The sequence below is a fragment of the Carassius auratus genome, unplaced genomic scaffold (genome assembly GCF_003368295.1).
Source record: "Carassius auratus strain Wakin unplaced genomic scaffold, ASM336829v1 scaf_tig00216437, whole genome shotgun sequence".
Taxonomy (NCBI): Eukaryota; Metazoa; Chordata; class Actinopteri; order Cypriniformes; family Cyprinidae; genus Carassius; species Carassius auratus.
This window is the reverse complement of record NW_020528572.1, coordinates 347,745-371,358: the sequence shown is the minus strand read 5'-3', so window position 1 is coordinate 371,358 and position 23,614 is coordinate 347,745. Positions and strand designations below refer to the sequence as shown.

At 36.0% G+C, this 23,614-nt stretch overlaps 1 protein-coding gene across 9 annotated transcripts in view; it reads left to right on the top strand.

Moving 5' to 3' along the window:
- LOC113098180 (guanine nucleotide exchange factor DBS-like) overlaps window positions 1-23,614 on the top strand; it is a 65,911-nt gene that overhangs the window by 21,379 nt on the left and 20,918 nt on the right. For all 9 annotated transcript variants that reach the window (XM_026263148.1, XM_026263146.1, XM_026263145.1 and 6 more), the window contains exons 2-4: window positions 8,460-8,543; window positions 11,808-11,922; window positions 15,391-15,481. In XM_026263148.1, the coding sequence (XP_026118933.1) occupies window positions 8,460-8,543; window positions 11,808-11,922; window positions 15,391-15,481 (290 nt within the window). The remainder of the gene's footprint in view (window positions 1-8,459; window positions 8,544-11,807; window positions 11,923-15,390; window positions 15,482-23,614) is intronic.

The window sequence follows — 23,614 nt, the reverse complement described above, 5'->3', positions numbered from 1 at the left end:
GGTGTCTTTCTATAATGCCTCATCTATGTGCATAAAGCTATATCTTCTGACAGAGTGTGAATAATGAGTTGATGTATGGTAAGTGTGTTCTTTTATTATTATTATTTTTAAACTATATTTTGAACTTTTTCTGGATGAAATTTGAATGGTGCTTGCCCAAGCTAATGTTGCTGTCACAATGTCAGGCTGTTGTGAATCGAAGCCAGAGCATTCCTATGCAGTTGCTATGGTGAGAGGTTTTTAGCATGTTGTTCTGCAGTTGCTAGGGTGTTCTGGCTGGTTGCCCAAATCAAAAGACCTCACCCTGGTACCTACATATGGCTTGGGTCATTCTTCCTAAATTTTTTTTTAAGTAACAGCTCACCTCTTTTAAACAAGTCGCGCAATATGAAACATCATTACAAAATTGGTGGTTACACAAATGGTTACGCCATTTTTATAACTGTTAGTGTTTGAAAATATTATAAAATGTAATTTATTCCTGTGTCACATGATCCTTCAGAAATCATTTTGATATGCTGCTTAAGAAGCATTTATCATCAATGTTGAAAACCGTTTTTGTGCTTAAGAATTTGGTGAAATTCTTTAATGGATAGGTCATTCAAAAGAACAGCATTTGCTTTATCCATGTCAGTCTTTACTATCACTTTTGATTAAATTGAATGTATCCATGCTAAATATTAATAACAACTTTTGTAGTGTATTTACAGTAGGGTTAACTATGAGCAGCTCTAATAGTTTTGCTTGCAAACACTTCTAAAATGTGTGACATCTTTGCAGTGTTTTGCCGTGTTATATTTTTTTCTCACTCTTCTGGTTGACTTCGCAGGGTTTGTCATAACAATTTTACTCACTATGATTATTTAGTAACCATCTGTCTTTAAACGTCTGGTGTGTTTTTTGTCTTGTGTGTCCAACTACTGTGGTTTTGCTGGGCACCAAGTCCAGAAACGGTTTACTCTTCAATATCACCGCTGAGAGCGAAAATAGAAGATTGTAAAATCATACCCCATAATCAGTTACGAACTGAATTTATACAATTCAGAGGCTCTGATCAGCGTGTTTTTTAAAGACTCTTTTAAAGAAAGTCTCTGAACTTTAGTGGCCTCGTTTTATTTTTGTTCCGTTTCAGAACACAATGATCTGATATACATTCAATTAAACTGTTAAAAAGATGGGCACGGAATGTAGAGAATTTGACCCACTTGTTGCCCATTTGTTGCTGTTGTGTGTGGGGCTGTGTGTGTGTGTGTGTGTGTGTGTTTCTCATTTGTATTCTTCCAGCCTAACAGATGGAGACTCTGTAAAGCGCAGATAAGATATCAAATGTAAGTGCATGAACACACACCCTAGTTTATTCTGATAGCGCGCGTGCACACTGACCTTTAAGTTAGCAGTTGGTGTGATTGTATAATTGATATGGCACTGTTCACATTTGTCCATATAGCTGGAGCCAGACCACATGTCTGAATACATCACACACACACACAGTTACAGTGCACTCATGACACTCAACCATGTGCACGGTTAATAAGCCATTTGGGACTTTATTTGTTAAGTTGTTTGTGTGTGTTGTGTGTAAATAATGAGCTGGTGCATAGTTTTGTGTAATGAAGATCAGAGAAGCAATCCACGTGTATGTGTGTAATGGTGTGTAATGTTGTGGCTTAATGCTATTATTGTGTTATGTGGAACTGCTTTATAGCTAAATTGAATGTTTTGTAACTCATTAACTTTGCAACACTGTTATCCTGGTATTGAACTAATTTAAATAACATTGAGCTAAATAATGGATAGTCATCCTTAGAGTTGCTTTATAGTTGAAATTAAAGTCATTTTATAACTGATGTATTTTGCAACATTGTTATTTGTTGAGGGTCTGTAAATAACAGAATTTTCATTTTTTGTCCAACTATCCTTTTATAATTTGGTGTATTGTATGACTTGAAGACAAATGCAAAAGTAATATGGATAATGGATGAATTGACTAATAGCATGTGGCTTAGTTCTATGTTTTTAACTGTTGTTCTGGAACATTCATTGTATATTAGCCTTGTTTAATGAATTATATGAGCTTCTTTTTGTTTAGAGTGCATAAAGGATGTAGTTATTATGGAAATCACAATGAGATAAGGGTGTGATTCCTGTGTAAAGAAAGATGTCATGCTTTACAGTGTGTAGCAGTAATGGTTTATATTGCACTCCTGTGCGTTTTAACCTGGACTGGTTCTTTGTAGTTCAGACAGGCTCGGACTTGACACAGCCGAAGAGGTCTTTAACAAAAACTGCAGCATGCGTTTAACTTGTGCTGCTTGCACAGACACGAAGAACAAAGAGGATGTTTTCCTTGCATGTTAACATTGAGTGTGTATGTGTCTGTGCATTGGTATGTATCTTGTTTTTCCATCTGAGCTGTTAGTGCAGTGCTGAGGTTTTAAGCCACTGTATCCAACACTCTCCTGTAAATAATGCAAAGAGTGGACACAACCGCAGAGACGCGGAAAACATGTTGTCCTTGTTCTCCTGCATCAGGAAACACAGTTCCAAGAGAGGTGAGATCTTCAGGCTCACAATTGCAGTTTTTATTTTAATAGCTGAAACTTACGAAATAGCGAAGAATTTGGATCCTGCTCATCATAAACTACAATATATAAGAGCATCAGGGTGTTAGTGAGATAAGACCAGTGTTGCATGTAACGTTACATAATTATTTTTTTAATTAAATAATTTGTTAAATATAAAAGATTACTTTATATGATTTATTTTTTTTATGTAAAAAAAAAATTTAATAGTTACTTAGTCTTGTTTTGAAGTTGGGCACATGGTGTGTTTTTTTTATTTTATTTCTGCAACTGTGATTCTGGTATAAATACACTTTTGCCCCATTAAAGTCATAGTACAGCTTAAATATCATTACAACAAGGCAATCTGTTATACTTTTGTGAACTAACAAAATAACTGAACAAAAGACAGCTAGCAGTTTCCTGAAATGAAGATGAGTTTTGCATTACTGGGATCTTTTAGGCTATAGTCCAAACTCAGATCTTCAATCACATTGAGGTAGCGATCACTGCTCAACCCATCCGAGTGGCATTAAAAATGTAGGCCTTGTAAAGAATACTCGTCTATCCGTTGAATGGCATTAAAATGAGAGCGTCTGCCCTTCCCCCGGTTCTTCTGTATACCAGCTCCCTGCGCTCCGATGCCGAATCACTTTGTCAATGTGTAGTTGGCATTCTTGGCGACCGTGCAGGGCCCTGGGTCGTTTCTATAGCCCTGTTATTGCTGCTTTGGTTTTGCGGATGTGTGAGAGGATGTTTTGTATTGAGTGGAGGCTCAGTGCCGTAGCTTTGTTGATTAAACACCAAGAGATGAGATGGTGAATGAAAACGTTGGACGCTGCTCAAGCCTCTTTCTCATGAGCCCAGCTGAGGCGACAGGGACAAGACTAAACGCGTCCCCCTCGATCTCAGCGGCCTGGTATTGTCTAACAGGAGTGATGGGATCAATGTAAATGAGAAACCTTCCGGTGATTGGATATAGAGGATAAAATCATAAAATTACTTCTTTATTATTTTGTTGTTTTTGTTGTAGGCTGTTTTGGGTTGTGTACAAGAACATTCTGATCTTTTAAAATCTGTAATTCTCAGAGTAGGAAGAGTCCTGGTTGTTCTAAACATCTTTCATTGTGGATAGTGGAGGCTACATGCTTCTGTGAAACTTCATTGCAGCAGAATTTTTTCTGAACTCTTCCTGACTTTACGGGCATTTTTTTTTTTTTTTTTACCTCAGGGATTGGTTTATGCTCTAATATGAATTTTAAGCTGTTAGACCTTTTATTAAGATGTCTCCCTTTCCAAATCATACCCATTTGATTGAATTTGCAACAGGTTAGCTTCCCTAAAATTTACATGCAATATGAATGGCTCTGATAGGGGTGCTCCGATCACGATCGGCCGATCGTTATGTGCATCTCGTCAGTAAAGCCGGTTCTCTAATCAGCAGTTAATTCCATCAGGTGCGTGATTTCACATAGAGCAGCCGTTACTACACAGAGCCGTTGTTAACTGAGAAGATGCGCCAAAAAATGCTGAAAATGAAGTGGATTTGCGCATCTTCTCTATTAACAATGACTCTGTGTAGTAACAGCTGATCTGTGAAATCACGCACCTGATGGAATTAACGGCTCATTAGAAAACCGGCTTTACTGACGAGATGCACATAACGATCGGCCGATCGTGATCGGAGCACCCCTAGCCTCTGAGCTAAGTTTCAAATTTGCAAAGATGTTAAAAACCTGTTATTTGCTTTTTTCATTTGGTGTATGGACTGTAGACTGATGGGAAAAAATTATTTAAAGCAGTTTAACATAAGGCTACAATATAACAAAAAGAGGAAAAAAATGAATACTTAGGCAAGGCACTGTTTGTGTGTGTGTGTGTGTGTATGTGTGTGTGTGTGTGTGTGTGTGTGTGTGTGTATATATGCATGCATGTGTACAAATCTGGGTAGTAACATAGTAACAAATTACAATTAATCTGGTTTACATAATCCAATTCCAAAAATGTAATTACATTTTAAAATATTTGTAATCTGACTACAGTTAATTTGTATTGATTACCTGATTACATATTGATTCTCCTCTTTTTTTTTAACCTTTAAGTGTTGCTTTCTGAAATGGCCTAACACTTAAAATATATGGCAATGGCTATTTGCACTAAGTTCAAATAGCAATAAATGCTATTTACACTGTGTAAATAGCAATTAGATGTTATTTACACTAAATTAATATAGCAGTATTTTTTAAGTGCAAATATCTATAGTTTCTATTTACACTTAAAATAACAGGATTTTCTGCTATTTGTGTTACTTAATTTAAATAGTGGCAATTATCTGCACCTCATTGTGATTCATTATAAAACAGTATGCAATAATAATGTATTGCGTAAAATTATAATTTTTATTCACATTATTAAATGGATGCCACCTTATTGGGACAAAGCGCTCCCTTCACCTACCCTAACCCTCCCCGATACTTTATAACTTCATTTTTATTGAAAATAAATGCCTTTCCGATGTGATATGAGATTTGTAAAGGCAGTAAAACAATTTTGACATAAGATGGTTTTGAACCCAGGTTTGTCACATCAAAAAGACTGTGAGATGCACTTTATCATCTACACCCCTGGAGCTGACGTTTGACAGCTGTCTTTTAGTGTTGACTGCCCCAATCAGTTTTGTGGACATTGACACAAAGACCAGTCTTTAGTCAGGCAGGGACACACAGCATTAGACCACTGGATTTACAAAAATCATTTCAGGTTTGAGAAGTGTTTCAACATTGCATCAACTACTGATGGACACATTCATTTTTATTTAAATTATTTAACCATATATTCTTAATTCCAGGTAATGCAAGCGCTCCAAGACTTATTGTCATCTGAATCTTTTTCACCTAATAATAGATTCACTTTAAGTACCACTGAGATTTTAAAATAAATATTTTAATAATGATCAAATTTGCATGTTCACGGCTCTCTGATGTTCTTTAATGGTTAAAAAGTAATCTAAAAGTGATCAAAGTATTCTGATTATATTACCTGAAATCTTTAATGGATTGATACTAACTATAATTCTTGTCATGTAATTTGAAATCAATAATTGACTGCAATTAGTAAGTAATCTAGCCTCTTGCTGCGTACTTGCTAGTTTTAAAACTGTAGAAAATCTGTAAGGCGTTTGAGTTTGTTCTTTACTGTGAATATTTTCCCAGATGAAGGGGTTTCTGGCATTGCTCTGTGTCTGTGTCATGTGCCCTGTAGCCGTGACTACATTCACAATGTAACAGCCTCTCATACCTAATTGCTTAAATGCATAATAGTGTTTGGAATACAATCCAATTTGGAACACAGAAGAACTTGTCATGGAATGCCTGGACATAAAATCCCTTGACCAGTTTTTTTTTAAGTCATTCTATTTTTATCATTTAACTCTTATCAAATGGTATCTTTGTGAGGTTGAAGAACTGTAGAATGAACACTTTTATAGCCTGAAGCAACAAATGATGAATATATGAGATTAACTTTAGTAGTACAAATATCCTTTTACCTGAATGTCTCTAATGCTTGTTCTAAATAACAAAGAAAAGCAAAGCATTGGTGTGTTTGTTGGTCACAACTTCTCTTCGGCATAACTGGCAATCTTTCAGTGCCAGAAACTTCTCTTAACCTCACAAGCTCAGTTTTTACCTGGGCTGTGGCAGCTGTCTCTGAAGTCACGCGACATTATTACTGAAGGTCACGGAGATCAGAAATCCTACCGTGATCTTAATCTGAATGTGGTCTGCGATCAGCTTTTACCAGCTCACTGTCTGTGTAACCAGGGTAGATAAAGGATTAACAGCTCTCGCTTTATCTGCAAGCATCTGTCTTTACTAATCATGGCCGTGGCATGGTGCTGGGAACGGTGAAAACAGGTGCTCGTCTGTGATCAGTGACGTCGGGAGTGGAGCGGTGGGAAAGGAAGAGGACTGTTTTGATCGGTTGATCGGTAGAGCTGACCTTTTGGGGGCTGAACTTTGAAGTTCATGGTAGTGTGCTTATATTGGCCAAATGAAGGCACTGAGGAATGCTGAACCTTTATTTAAAAAAAACATGCACAATGTCATTGAACTTTACAGAAACTTAATAACAGGGTGAGCAGCCAGAGTGTTTTTCTGTGATGTTGTAATGGGTCTTACGTCACTGTCCTTCTGATTTCAAAGAGGCCTTATCTTCTCCTGAAGGCTTCTCCACTGTACTCCATAGCTTTCAAAGAAGGCCATTTCCTGTGTGAGGAGATTAGATTAACAGATCACTTTGTCAGATGTGCTGTTTCTTACAGACAATGTAATATATCACATTATAATCAAAAGAAACTTGTAATAGAAATCACAGTAAAGATAAGCGTGTTGATGGGTAGAGTGCATCACAGTGTCAGATGTGAGTAAAAATGGGTTTTGGGAAGTAAATAAAACATTTGTTACTTTCATTTGGAATTGCTATGTTAGATTTAAGATGAATTATAGTAGCATTGAATCATTTAGTGAAAATTAATGCTTTAAATACTTAGTTATGCTTTTATAATGTTTTTTTAATTCATTTTATGTTTTGATACCATGATGATATTTTTTCAAAATCATTTGTTTGCCATATTTTGTTTTATTCTGTTTGTTTTGAGTTGATTTGCTTTTTAGTTATTATTTTATTTAATTTGTTTTGCTTGATATTGTTTGTTGTAATTGCATTTGTTTTGTTTTGTTCATTTTATTAGTTTTATTTGCTTTTTTTTTTTTGGTTTTGTTGTTTGTTTGTTCTGCATGTTTCATTTGTTTTGTTGCGTTGCTTTATTTGCTTTTGGTTGGGTCTTTGTTTTTAGTTGGTTTAAATAGTTTTGTTTCTTATTTCATTTCATCTGTTTTGATTTCGAATTGAATTGAATTGCAGGCATGGCGTGGCATGGCAAAAGCCACAGGTGTGACCAGAGCAGCAAAAGCTATCCTAACCTGCATGTTTTCGACCCAGATGGTCTTTTGCACAGATGAATGTGGTCTTCTGGAAGGATTTTATCAGTATTTGTCTTGAGTTAACACTTGTACATTACAAACCTACAGTCCAATGATGTTCAATAAAAGCCTCTGTAGCAAAACTAATGGAAAAAGAAATTAATAATGAAATCCGTAAGCCCACTCACAGTACTGTGAGTTGAATGTTTATCTGTGACCTACTTAAATACTCAGCCCTTGCCGAGTTCAAGAGCTGTAATTCAGATTCCTTAAAGTCTCAAGCATCTAAGTAACAGCAGCAAAGACAGATGAAAGTGTGTATGGCTGTTTCCAACTGTTGTCCAGTGACTCAGTCCTTGCTGATTGGCACGGTGCCAGAGATCATGGTTGATCATGTGTTCTTGGTTTGTTTTGGATTCATCTGTTCACAGCGGGCTGATTTCACCTTTATTCAGACCAACATGTTCAGATTCTGACCTACAACATGAGAACATATCTAAAAGTCATACAGTCTGACTCTGAGCGTGAGAAACATGTGGTGCAGTGACTCAAAGACACACTGCAGCGGCTGAAGACTCACAAAAGCTGCTTACAATAATTCCGGATGCACTGAGAAAATACTCTCTCTTCCTCTTTTCTGTGTTTTCAACTTCCCGTCTTCGTCCAACCATCCATTCATCCAACTTTTCTTCCATCTTTAAATGCATTCAAATGCTTTTCCATCCAATATCTACTATATCCATTCATCCAGCTGCTCTTCTCAGACTCTAATCAGAAATCGATTTATGGTCCTATGTGTCATCACTGTGTGTCAATGAAATTGTGTGTTATAACCATAATAATTAACATGAGAAATAACAATTTATTGCCTTATTTATGGTAAAATGTTTACTAATGAAATCTGTTTCTCACACAGATGAGATTATGCAGCAGGAGAGCAGTCTTCTGTGTGCTGCAGACATCAGCCCAGACCTCAGGAAACAATTTGCCTTCCTGTCAGGTGAGTCTCCTACACAATCAGTCCCAGAATGCTTTGCCAATAAAGACTGTGTGCTCACTATGAGAGATTCTGAAAGCTTCATCAAAAAGATCATCATTAAATAAGTATACATGTACAACAAAACATTGATAACTAAAAAAAAAAATCACATTATCATGCACGTCATTGTCACATTTACCTAAAGAACTGTATGTTTTTTTTCCTGTGTTGGAAAGAAGTCTCATATCTTTACCAAGGTTGCATTTATTTGAACAATAAACACAGTAAAAAAAAAAAAATTTGATATTGTGTAATGTTATTACAATTCAAAACGCTTGGCTTCTAATTTAATATATTTTAAAATCTAATTTATTCCTGTGATGCAAAGCTGAATTTTTTTAGCCTCATTGCTGCAGTTTTCAGTGTCACATGATTCTTTCAGAAATCAGTCTAATATACTGATCTGCTGCTTAATATCAATGTTGAAAACAGTTGTGCTGCTTTGTGTTTTTGTGGAAACTGTGCAGCTTTTGGTCAATTTATCGCATCCTTGCAGAATAAATGTATTAATTTAAAATCATACTTATCCTAAATTTTTTTAAACCGTTTGCATCTTCCATGTTAAAATGTATTCATTTCCTGTAGTTCCACGTTATTAAGCATAACTGTAAAATGTGCATGTAAAAACCCAGTGCTGACATTCTCATTCACTCGGATGTTTATAGTGCAAATGTGTCTAGGAAGTGAATACGTCACTTAATCACTGATCTAATGAGCTATATTTAGTGTTTGGACAGCATCATGAGTATGATTTGTCCTGTTTCACATGTGCCATTTCACAGAGCAGATTAATTCAGAACGTGCACAGATTCCACATAAACACACAGTCACATAACACTCCAGAAACTCTCTCCAGTCTCCCTAAATAACCCAGTAAGGCCTCTGCTCAGGTTGCCCATGATGACACCTGACTGCAGGAAGCCTCTTAATTATTTAGTTTTGCCATGACGATGTGCTTGACAAAGTTCAGAGCTGATGTGCTTTGCGAGGATGTTTGATTGACAGTTAGGCTGTGTGTGAGATCTATAGAAGAGTTTTATAGTGAATAAGAGGATTAGATTGGCATTCAGGTTTTCTATAAAAAACAACAACTCATGCCTTCATTGCATTAGAGTCTGAACTCTGAACTCATGCATTATACATGCCATGAAACATTTACAACAATACTGCTAGAAGAGTGAACAGCCAAGCTGCATCATTGAAGAAACAAGGATATTCCAATAAAAAGAAAAAAAAAGATCGGTGTTTATTGCTCTTCTGGTTTCTGTTAACTGATGACCTTGTGACTTCAGAAACGGCTTCCTATTCCCAAATTTGTATGACAGCCATTTTATTGTGCTGTCTGAATTTTAAGTGGACAGTTTGTTTCCCTCTATTGTGTGCACATTCTAAAGCATTTATAGAGTATAGCTGAAGCACTTATTGCAATATGGAAATCTGCAAATACTTTCCAAATAGCTTCCTCATTTTTGTTAACTTCATCCCAGTATAGAGCATTCACTATATAATGCCACATGAATAATTGAGCGATTGCTTATGTATTTTGTGTGTGTGTGTGTGTGTGTGTGTGTGTGTCCATGTAGCATATGCACTGATTTTATATCTGTGTTTATGTTGCTATGTTGAATATGTTTCTCTGGTCTCATGCCTCAGTTCTCCACCTAGATTTAATGACAGACCTCCACTGCTAGACGCTCCTTCTGTTTTTTCCCTGTTTTCATTTCCTTTTTAGCTCTTTTCATCTATTTTCTTTTCTGGTCCTACTTCTTCCCTCCCAGACGGTTGCAGAGGCCTGTGTCTGATATTATCATTATCATACAGGGTGTGTGTGTGTGTGTATCTGATGGAAACACCGGACACTAAAGTCACCCAGTTGGTGAGATTGGGATGAAAGCCCTTTCTGTTAATATTGTCCATGTTCTAGATTTCTTAGGTCTGTATTTGTGTTCTGATGGTACTTTTTTCTACTACAATCTTTTCTATTTTCCGTCTATTAATTTAGTTTCACCTCTATCCTTCTGTATTTAACATTGTTCTGCTTCATTCTACTATTCTTCTGCTGTTTTCACTCTTCAACTCTAAATTTCTCCATTATTCTGTGTTCTACTACATTCTGCTACATACAGCTGTTCTACCCATATACTGCTATTCTACTCTATTTTGCTATATTGGTATATTCCATTCCACTCAACTGTATTTCTGTTCTGTTTACACTCCATTGTGCTCTATTTTTCTGTTCTTCTCTTATACTACATTCTTCTCTGTTTAACTCCAATTATATTCATATTCTATCCTTTTATTATAAATTGTACTGTAATGTACTAAATTTGACTATATTCTAATTTATTTCAATTAGTTTCTTTTGTATGGTTATTGTCTGTTTGTTGAAGATGATGAATGACTCTTTGTCTTCGTCTGGGTTCCATGTTGTAGTATAATGTTGTGGAGTGACCCTCTCTCTCTCTCACCTGGTCCAGATGGACTGAAGCTCTTTGGGTTTGCTCTACTGATGGTAACAAATGCAACAGCAGTGTCCTTTTCACCTCGTGTTTGTTTGCGCACCTGTGTGTGTTAATGTGTGTGAGCTCTGCAGTGGATCCATCCTGCTCTATTAATCACAGTGTTGTAGCATCCAAATACACACACATGGTCACATGACCTCTGTCACTGCACCAAACATGTCCTTCTTCCTCTTTCTCTTTCTCACTCGCACATAGACTATATCTATAGCCCCACTAATGATTAATATGATGGTTATCTCTATTTTCGAATGGCCTCATCTGTATTTGCAAGGCAAAGCTCAATGACAGGAAAAGAGGTTGTTAGAAGGTTTTGTCCTAATGCTGTTGCATTGTGCCCTTGACAATGCTTCATGTCCTTGATGCATCTATGCAGTTCATAACAGATACAATCATTCTTCTGTTAATGTACGCAGTCGCTATCTTTCTCTGTGTGAGCTGTACATGGGAAGCTGTAGAAGTGCCCCCTTGTGGGTAGAAGACTTTTTACATGCAGAAGTGCTGCTGGATTGTTATATTTCCTGATCAGTCTGACTGTAAACTAATTGCAGCTTCAAGGTCACTGGTTATAGACATTTCTCCCTCTAAATAAGCAGGTTTCCTTAACTTATATGCATCACAGGGCAGTATAAAACAGTGATTAGTTTTCATGCTGCATCTTAAACAGAATCGCTAACAGCTGCCTTTTCCACATCTGCATTTCCAGGTGGCCGAGGACAGAATGGCAGCCCCATCATTATATTCCCAGAGTACCCGGCATTTGGTGAGCTGGAGGAACAGGAGTTTCACAACGTGCTGACATACCTGACTAGCGTTCCCAGGTGAGAAAACAGGAGGTGGAAGGACCAGTCATTACCAGCACTTAAAAAAAAAAGAGGCATTTGAAAAATATTTTCTCCCAGACCAGGAAAAGTGCTTATTTATTGGCTGGTGCTTACAAAGTAGATGTGCATGCAAACCGCTGTGATAACATCAGTCTGTCCAATGATGCTGCTATTGGAAACGTGTGGACTTCAATCTATTAATTCACAAAAAATGCATCCTGACTAGTGCTGACAAACGATTAATCAAATCCAAAATAAAAGTTTTTGTTTGCATAATTCATACAGTATGTGTACTTTGTATATTTATTATGTGTGTGTGTGTGTGTGTGTGTGTGTGTGTGTGTGTGTGTGTGTGTGTGTGTGTGTGTGTATATATATATATATATATATATATATATATATATATATATATATATATATATATATATATATATATATATATATAATAAATACACACACATTAATGTTTACATTTAGAAAAATGTTGTTTATGTGTTAAATATATTTATATATGATAAAATGCATGTAAATATTTTCAATCTATATACTGTAAGTGTGCGTAATTATATATACATAATAAATAAACACACCCATATTATGTAAACAAAAACTTTTATTTTGGATGCGATTAATTGTTTGACAGCACTAATCCTGACATATAAAAACACTCCCATCTCTGTAACATGATTTAAAATCCAGCATTGATGAATGACTGGAAATGTCAGGAAAGTTTATTGGTCAAAAAAATGTGTTATCACTTAATAAAGCCTATCTGAATCTAGTTTTGTTTAACAAAAGAAAACATTGTATGTATTCGATTTATGATGACATTATCTTGATTTTATCACTGCACTGTTGATGGTAAACTGAGTGCCAATAGAGGGCACTCTAATCCTTTCCCATTGCAGCACATCATGCTGTTATGACTGCCTGCTTGTGTGTGAGTGTGTATGACTGCTACCTCATTAATATTCATCATACATATTAAATTAGAATGTGTAATTATGTACATGATTAACAAGGTGATCCTAATGCCCCTTGTTTTACATATGCATTCTTAGTTTGTGAGTAATTTGAATATATGATTTTCTCAGGCAAGTACATTATTATTGACCTGAAAATGCCTTCATATCAATAAGTAACCTAGAGATGTTCTTTGTATCTATATATAATTTTTTTTTCTGTTAATCCCTGTGAAAGTTCACTGGTGCATTGGTGTGTTTGCTGATCCTGAGAAATCCTCTTTAATTTAACAGCCCTTGTTAATATTCTAATGAAAGCATGATTCTGGTCCTTTGCTTCCCCACCCCCCTCCCCCCACTCTCTCTCTCTCTCTCTCCACCTCTTGTTTCCCCATTATTCCCATGAGAAACACAGAGAGAGGGGGTGATTGAGTAATTAGATGGATTTCTTCATGCTGAAAATGGCTGATGGGGTTTTAATTTAGTTCTGATTCTGAGTTCAGGAGCGAATGTCATGAAACCCCCTTGTGTCCTTGTCATATTTTAACACAAAATAAATAATAATAGGAGAATAATTACTATACTACTTTGGTTAAAACCATAAACATTCTTGTAGTTCTTGTAGATAGAAGTAAATTTAGCCGTAAAGTTCTAATTCTTATAATGAAATCTAATTCAAATTTTGTTTTTTTATACTGTCTGGACACACAAAAATATTAAATAGTAATAATAACAATTAAGTAATTAATTGATTCCTAAATTAATATATTAATGCACAAATAGATATTGAGTGAAATATGACCTCGATATGTGTTTGTACATTTTGAAATTATTATTATTCAAAGATTCATATGTAAGCAAGACATGGTCCTGAATCTGTTCTGTGGTTTCTGATAAAACATGTCATGTAATATTATAACATTTAACATATTATGATAGTATACAATATTATAAAGTATTATATTTATACATATTATAAAATATTTTAAATTTACAGTCAACCCCAATTTTTTTAACATTGAAAATGCAAATGTGCTATATTTAATCTTCATCTCATTGTTTAAAGCATTCAGCTATATAGTATATGAAAAAAAAAAAAAAAAAAAAAAAAAATATATATATATATATATATATATATATATATATATATATATATATATATATATATATATATATATATATATATATATATAAAACTTTGCAGTCTTAACACAATGTGCTAACCACACAGAACAATGATTAAAAACATTATTAGGCTAAGCACCAGTATGACCATAAATCATGTGTAGTGAGCACCCGATGGCTTTCGAACCCCCAGCAGCCTTTGAATGGAAGGATATAATTGCAGTGATGATTGCAATCAGATTTTTGATCTTTATTACAGATGAACTTTCAAGGTCATTAGTCAGTGTGTTAGTGCAGATCTGCACCGGGGCTTTGTCAGCTGATAAGACCCCTGCATCTCTCTCCTTTGCTTCCTCCTCCTGCCCTCCACTGTGAAAGGAGCAGAGAACAAACGTTCCTGAGAAAAACAGCCGGAGGCTGAGAGGGGGGACTAGGAGGTGGGATTGAGGGGACAGAAAGGGGACGGGAGTGTGAAATTTGGTGGAAAAGGCGGGAGCCAGAAAAAGAGACACACAATCTGTGTCACTGTAATGGCGGCAGATTTAATACACAAGTATCTGCAGTGCCAGTTTTCTTGTAGGAGGAGCTTTCATTATCAATCAGCACGTATCTCCCGCCCACATTCCATATTAGCAATTCAATAGACTGGCTGTCCATCAGCTCTCTCCTGAGCTCTGATTGGTTGAGAGGGAGCACCTGATGCCACACGATTGGTCGCTGTAGACGGGGAGGCAAAATGTAGCTGCTCTCCCGGTCTGTGCCTACGGTGGCACTCATTCAAATGGAACCATAAACAGAGGAGCTGCAAGCAAAGGTGCACTGAAGGGAAGAAAGAAACGGAGGGGAAGCCATCCGTGTACACTGAAATCTGCTGAAGGACACCTGGAATATCAGCGTTAGGGTGGATTCTGCACATTCATGCTGTTTGTTTTTATTAATATCAGGAGTGTGTAACTGGATTTTTCTGTTGCCTCGGTCATCATAAAACAGCTTGATACTGCTGGTGCAGAGAGCTGCCGTTCTGTATGGTGATGGACATAGCAACCAGCTCAGCATCTCTGCGCTACGTTACCACGATTGCATTCTGGGCTAGTGCATTTCAACATACGTCTGTGGGTTTTCATTTGCATTCGGACACGGTATGCATTCATCTTGTTTGTCAGGGGGCAAATGCAGATGTGTACGTGTGGATAATGTAATGGTTTGCAATGCACTGAATGCTAGTTACTTTGTCAGTCTGATGTTGGTTGATTAGTACAGAACTGTATAATGATGACTTTAGGGTATGTGACATCTGCAGTATCTCAATGTTTATGATTTGTGTGTGTGTGTGCGCTTGCTGCCATAGTGATGGTGATGGTGTCTCTCTGATTTTCAGTCTCAGCTTGACGGGGGTCGGCTTCATCCTGGTCATTGACCGGCGGCAAGACAGATGGGCATCAGTGAAGGGGACGCTGCTGCGGATCGCGGTGAGCCCTCAGTGTGTGTGTGTGTGTGTTTGAAAGAGAGCGAGACAAGGAAATTCTTAGAAAATGGTTAAATGTGTATATTGTTTTGAACCTGTTTGAAATAAGTATATATTATGCAGAACAAAAAAACTTCATTCTTTGTTTGTTTTTCAATACAATGAAAGTCAAGGGGGTCTAGTGTTGTTCGGCTACCAGTTGGCAATTAATGAGGGAAAAAGTGCTTCTGATATATTGTTTTGTGTTGCACAGAAGTCATATTCTTAAGATAAAGATAAAGGATCTTTATTGGCATATATGGTGTGTGTGTGTATGTGTGTCAGAACAAAAATAGTGTGTGCATGTCCTTACCCAAAAAATGAAAATTGTCATTATTAACTATCCTTGATGTACTGCTTATTATGTGGAACAAAAACTTAAAAAGTATCTCTCCTTTTGGAACCTTGGTTTTGTTTTTGGAAAGACGTAAGAGTAGGTGAATGATATCAGAATCTTCATTTTGGGGTGAACTTTCCCTTTAAGAGAACATTTTAAGATGAAATCTCTTTATGTATTTGAATGAATGAAGAAATGTTTGCATGTGCATCTGTGTATTAGTTTTTTTCCGTGCATGCTGTAAGCAGAATAGGAGCTGACAGGCAGGTGCCTTTGGCTATATGAGTGGATTAGACCGAATTTCTGCATTGTTCCAAGTCAGTGAGCATCTAAAACAAGGCCCTCAGTTCTTTTCATAGAAACCCTTAATATTTAATCCACTTCAGAGACGTCTAGTGAACCACAGCACGTCCACATGAGTATAAACCCAGCACACTGAAAGCACAAATGTTGTTGAGGTTATGTTTAATGGACAATAGCAGCAACGACAGCTGTAATGTTTGTCCGTTCTTGTCTTCAGCTTGTTTTGAGTGTGGCTTGTAGTGATCATCAGTGCGTTTCTGCTTGTGGTAAACTCTTCAGACTGTCAACAAGTGTGGTGGCCACAGGGGGTTTGTTAAAGCTGTGAGTGTGTATGATAGTCAGTAGGGGAGAGGTCACTGGGCTAATCAGATTAAACACTGTTCAATTAGGTCAGCACTCAAAAACACCACTGGACTCAAACCAGTGATCAAGATGATGGCTAACTTGAACTTCACTGCTTTACCAATGAGGACCAAAAAAAAAAAAAAAATGTATTGAGTTTTTGATCATTTTCACATTTTTTCTCAAACTGAGCAAAGCGAGTACTGATATTGGTCTTAACTGTGTAGTTGTCTTCGCTTAGCAGAAATTATAAAAAGAACAGACGTTTGTAGTTTCATTATTGTTAGTGTCATTATTGGCACTATTTATTAACTTGTATTGTGTTTAATACAGCAGTTGGAGACAGTTGATGCCCAAAATGTGCCCAAATTTAGTGTGTGCAGTGTTGTGAGGATTGTAGGCTTTGAGGACTTCGAGGTGGACATAAGATGATATTTAATGGCTCTTTCCCTGATAATGTGTCATTTCATACTGCACTTTCATAGTGTACGTTTCACTAGTATAAATGCTGTAAATTGGGGTTGAAAAGATGTTACTTTGACTTTTGATCAATTTAATGCATCCTTGTTGGATTAAAGTATTAATTTCTTTAAGTGTTTCTAAAGTGTGTCTGACACCAGTTGTTTTATTTTTTAATAAACTTAACGTTAAATAAAATTGTTCATATGAAACTTAGTTTTGTTTGGTAAACACAGCCCACTAAACTGATAAGTTGGGTTGCAGCAGTTGGACTGCTTGTTTATTGTCTCATGTAATAACTGCTTTTATCTGTGCATGACAGTTAGACATATGAGATCTGGTCTAATGTAAAGTGGCTTTAGGGACTAAATGAATTATTCACTTAATTCAGGTCACTCTTACATTAGTGTCCATTTAATAGTGTAATAATTACTGTAAGTAATAGTAATGAGTAACATGCACTTTATATTTAATAATGTCATTGAATAGTCTGTAGATGCTCACTTTAATATGATGACTGTATGTTAAAGTGCTCTAACACGTGTCAGCCCATTATCTTTCCGAATGACAGACTTTGGTGTTTTAGTGACATCAGATCTGTTACAGACTGTACATGATTCTGTTGTACAGACTGTTTTACTGTTTTGTGTGTTGATGATGGAGAGGTTTATTCTGCTACCCCACAAACCTACTTTAGTTTCGAAAAATGACACACGCCAGGATTTTCTTGCACCTGAAGAAGAGAAGGGAATTTTTCTTTGTTTTGTAGCCATAATGAGATGGAGGTTTGACAGTAATGAAATAACAGGGTTATCATTCTTCCTTTGCCTCGTGTCTTTCTCGCTTCCTCTTCATTTTACTTTCAACCGTCCAGCCAACTGCATTTTATATTACCACAATGTTTGCAGGTAAACAGTAAGAGTACAGCATGGCAAGAATATCCACAAAAAAGATCTAGATTTGAGGAATCATGTGACACTGAAGACTGGAGCACTGAAAATTCAGCTTTGCATCACAGTAGTAAATTATATTTTAAATAGAAAAGTTATTTGAAGTTATTTTAAAAGTTATATAAATTGTAATAATATTTCACAGTGTTACTCCTTTATTGTAATGCAGCCTTGGAAACCTTTCAAAAACATTTGTAAAAAAAAAAACATTAAAATTTTGAACTGTAATGTAAATCAATAGTCAATTGTAACTGTAAATCACATGACCAGAAAAAATAAAATATTAGTTTAAGTAAACTTTTACCCTGCTGTACCTTATTGTTTTCTGTGTAGACAATAGTTTCTCTCTCACTCCTCTTTTTCCCTTTCTTCTCATTCTCTCTTTCTCTCTCTGCTCACACACACACACACACACTGGCACACACAAGCATGTAATCTACTCTTTCTTCCTCTATCCTCCGTCAGAGCACATATGGCTGATTGGTTATGGTTATCAGCAGTGCAGCTGGTGTGGAACGGCTGGAGGAGATTTTCCTACACGTGTCTGAAATCAAAACAAAAATACAAAGTCCCATTAACATACACATTAACCATTGCGTGCTGTGGTCTTTATAGGTCATATAAAAAAAAAGAAAAAAAAGTTGCTTCACAAATTTAAGATTTCTATCTCATGGAGGAAATGTTGATTTCTGTGTGTGCTTGTGCTCTGTGTTAGATTGGTTAATGATGTCTTTAATGTATTTCATTTAGGGCATAATTACAAGTGTGTTCATCAGTTTCTTCATTTCTGTTTAACATGGACATCCCTTGTGCACACACTCAATTATTGTTTTTGTTATTAGAAATGGAACTATTAATTGATTTGCATTTAGATTTGTGCGTTCTACAACATGCACCAGTGAACAAAGAAGTCTGACGGAACTAGTCTCCGCCTGGCCCAATCTAATTCACTTTAGGAAATTTTAATGTGTGCTAATGCATGCTAATGTATGATAATTGGGCACAGATAAACATCTTCCCCAATGTAGCTAAATTGAAATATTGCACTATCCTTGTAATATTTGCGATGGATGACCAGTGATCCTCCCATCACACACATACAAATAAATATTTATCTTTTTTGCATATAAGTCCATGTGAGTATCTCATGATCATTGTCATACACTTCTCAAAACTCACATTTTATGTAATTTTTATTTTATTATTATTAAATGTAAATGTGATTTGGTTTTACTCAGAAGCATATCTACAGCATAAATCATCTAATTATTGTTTCCAAAATGATTCATAAATGATGAGTCAACAGAACAGGTTTAATATGCTCCTCCCTCTCATTTCATCTCGCCCTTCAGCCTGCAGACCAGCTGTGTTTAAATGTATTTTATTACGGTGCCGTTATTTTTACTGCCGCTAAATATTTCCTTTATTTGACCTGAAAGCATTGATGGCTATCTCCCTTCTGCTCTCTGAGACGTCTCGAGGGAGGTTGTTAAGAGGCTCGTATGTTGAAAGACAGGATAGTGTCTGCCCAATGACATCTGCTGTGAAAGGATAGAAAGCATCCATAGTTTTTCATGTGTCCTTCTCCTAGACTTTATGGTGAAACTGTGTATATATGGATCAGTTTTTATGGACACTCAGAAGCATCTGAAAATAAAGGTTCCATAAAAGAACCATTTTTGGTTCCTCAAAGAACCTTTTAGTGATTAAAGAACTGCTTTATTCCACCTGTGTTTTCCCTTGGCGCTCACTCTCTCAGTGATCAGTGTCTGGGACACACTTCATTGGGTTATTAAGAGTGAAGCGTGCTGATGAGGAGGCGTTTCACCTGTGACTCTGAGCTGTACATAACGCTGATGTTCACACAGGGCATGAGGGTAGTCCTGAGGTGACAAATGAAAGGTGAAAGGTCACCAAGATGAGCATCAGGGACACTGGGATTCAAATCCCTTGCTTTTTATTAGAAATAATACGCCTTGATGAGTTAGCGTTGTGTTTCTCTGCTGTGTGGCTCATTTTACTATCCAATTTAACCCAAAAATGTATTGCATTGTGTGTATTGAATTAGAAAATGCATTGAGTGTATGGACTGGAGATGTGCGTGTGTGTGTGTATTAATTGAATTCCTCGTGCCACGTGTCTGATTAGTCTGTGGTATATCAGTGCCGTGGCAGCTGTTCCCTAGAGACACAGTCTCTCTACCTCCTTACACACACACACACACACACACGCACACACACACACACACACGGCTTTCCCAGGAGAACACAGAGTTACAACCCCCATAAATGCACATAGTAATTCCTTTCTTCGTCTCACACTTGTTCTCACTCTCCATATCTTGTAATATCCCTGTTCCATTTTTGGAAAGTGTAACGAGTTTGTTTGTCTATTACTGATGTTATTCTTGATATTTTGGCTTATATATATATATATATATATATATATTTGAGTCTACATTTGAATGTATTACAATATACATTTGTTTTACATTTATATTTTAAATATTTTAAATGAATAGAAATCATAATTGATATATTGGCAGCGGCTATTATTATAAGTGTAAATAACGATAGATGCTATTTACACTGTGAAAGCATATTTTCATAGTGATGGATGTATTGTCGGCTATTTATACTACTTAATGCAATACTACTTAATGCAAATAGTGCCAATTATCTGCACCTCAGTCTTGTAATACATTATAAAACAGTATGCATTAATTATAATGTATTGAGTGTAAATTATAATTTTAACTCCTATTAAATGGATGCCTCCTTACTGGGACAAGAAAGCCCTCCCTCGCCGGTACTTTATTTTCAACTTTTTGATTTTTCCTTCATTTTTATTGAAAGTAAATGCCTTTCCGATGTGATATGGGATTTGTAAAGGGAGGAAAAATGTTTGGCAAAAGGCAGATTTGAACCCGGGTTGATCGCATAAAAAAAAAACAGGAGAATGGTTTTAATTATATAATATATATATATATATATATATATATATATATATATATATATAATATATTATATTATTTTTTTTTTTTTTTTTTTTTTTTTTTAAAGCATAATAAATCAGAATTGATAAGTTAAATACAATTTGCAATCATAAAATATTTATCACATTTTTTTTTTATTAATTTTTTTGCCATTATGAGCCATCAGCATGCTCTCTAGATATTACCCTCATTATGAGCTACAAAAAAAAAACAATGTTTTGCAATCTGTGGGCAGACAAACCCACTGCAGTCTTTATATACACAAACACACACACACACACATAATAAAGGCGTGAGTAAGTGAGAATGGGGGAAGGGAGGATGACCACATTCACTGCAACATCAACGTCATCGTATTAATGAGCAGGACAGATTTCTGTGTAAATGTTTTTCATATTGAGGAAAACATAGGGTGTGTGTCTGCATTGTCTATATCAATGAGTACAATTCATTTCTGAACTAAAGGAGACCACTGGTATGTTATCTTATAATTGTAGTCTTTATGAGCGACCCAAGGCAATCGTGTAATACAATCACAGCCACACAGCGTTTTACTAAAGCTTCCTAAAAGAGGAGCTGTGTTGGACACATCTTCTTGAATGAGCTTTAATGGAGGACTCAATAATGGGGCGTGTTTCTCTGACTTCCTGTTGTGTGCGGAGCCGACCCCTGCGACTCTTCGGTTATTGCCTGCTTGTTGGGGACAAGCATGGCCAATCTGCATCAGAGGAACGGGATATTGTCATGGTAATATAAAGGCAGAATTCAATTTGAGGAGTCCCCTTTGTCAAATATGAGTGTGTCTGTATGGACATTATTTATGGAGAATCTTTTGCTCATTTGAATTTGACAGTTGCTTTGGACATTGAATGCAAAGAATACAAAGAAATAATATTTTTACACGTGTGATGAGTTATGTGCCAAATATTTTACATTTCAGGTCTGAGGTTAATTAATCATATCTCTTATGTGTGTTGAGGTCTTCAAACAAATGTCCAATTGGCATGCTAATTATTCTTGTTAGCCCTTGAATCTCACTTTTCGCTAATTGTTAAACGCAAATGAAAACAAACAACAGCAGAGTCCAAGAAAAAAAGGGGGGCAGGGTAACATTTTCCTAAACCCAGATCTGGAGGCGTTTCAGCATGGCAGACTGTGAGATCAGCTCACTGGAGGACTATCTCATGTTGGCAGATTCTGTAAGGACGTGATTTTGATTCTTGGGACGGCTCAAGTGTTTGTGACAAATCTCAGCACTGTAAATCTGTGGTCAGAGTGACTGGCAGCTGGCTGTGTTTGGATGCAGTGACGATGCACTTGAAACATAAATTGAATGAAATTCAGTTTAAATGAATTTTAATGCATCACATACTGGGCCTTGGATTAAAAGCACTGTTTTTGCTACACTGGCTTGTTGAGGAGAACTGTGTTATTAATGTATATAATTATGGAATAATCATTTATTTTTGTGTATGTTTGTTTTTGACAGCTCCTCTAAATGTATGTTGGTAACACTTTTAATTTTAAGGTGTCCTTGTTACATGTACTTGCTATTATAATGCAATAAAGTATGCATAATTACATGCAAGTAACCCTAAGCCAAACCCTAATAGTACCATAATATAATATTATTGAATACTTAAGACTAAATGTATCATTACATTGTAACAAGGTACCATTAAAATAAACCATATCAAATTTTCTTTAAAGAAATTAATAATTTTATTCAGCAAGGATACATTAATTTGAAAAGACTTTAATAAATACAAAATGAAATTCAAATAAATTATATAATAAATTCAATTGTTTGTTGGTTTAAACCGTTTTCAACATTAATAATAAAAAGTCGAATCAACATTTGTTTCTATAGCACATTTAAAAACAACACAGATGATGAATAAATCACATTTTAAAATATAGTTGAATAAAAAATATTTTAAATTGTAGTAATATTTCACAATATTATACTTTCTACTGTATTTTTGATCAAATAAATGTATCCTTGCTGAGCAAAAAAAAAAAAAAAAAATATTCAAAAATATGAAAGATTTGACTGAATAACCCTGACTTAAATGTGTTTCACCGGTCATTATTAATGAATAGATGAATATTAATGCAGCATCAGTGGTTTTTAAATCAGCTCTCGGTGTCACATTGTAAAGCCTCTTGTTTCTGCTTCACTGCTCGCTGACCAGCACACCGTCAGTCACGCTGAGACAGAGCTGCTGTCAGGAGAACATCACTGCTCCGGATTGATTTTCATTTTAATGAAGAGACTGTAAACATAAGAAGTCCACGAGAGGCGTGTGTGTGTGTGTGTTCATGCATTCACTTGAGAAAGAAAGGGAGCTCAGGGAGGCATATGTGAGACCATTGTTAGCCTTTCTAGTCTCTCAAGGAAGGGAGTTGTCATGGCAACAGAATCTAGATGCTGTGTGTGGATGCAGACAGGGAGAGGGAGGCTGTACCAGTCAAATGCGATGGCTCACTAACATACGCTAGATATTAACCCTATAAAGCCTGCTGCATCATATTTGATACACACATTTTTAAGGCCTCTGAATTATCAAAATTATCACAAATTGCAGGAAAACCTGTTGTGCACAATCTGCTACATGCATTCTGTCGTCTGATTGATAGTTTCTAGAAAGTAAAAGACCTTTTATTATAAATCTAAAAACATTCTATTTCAGGTTGTGGAATATGTGTCTT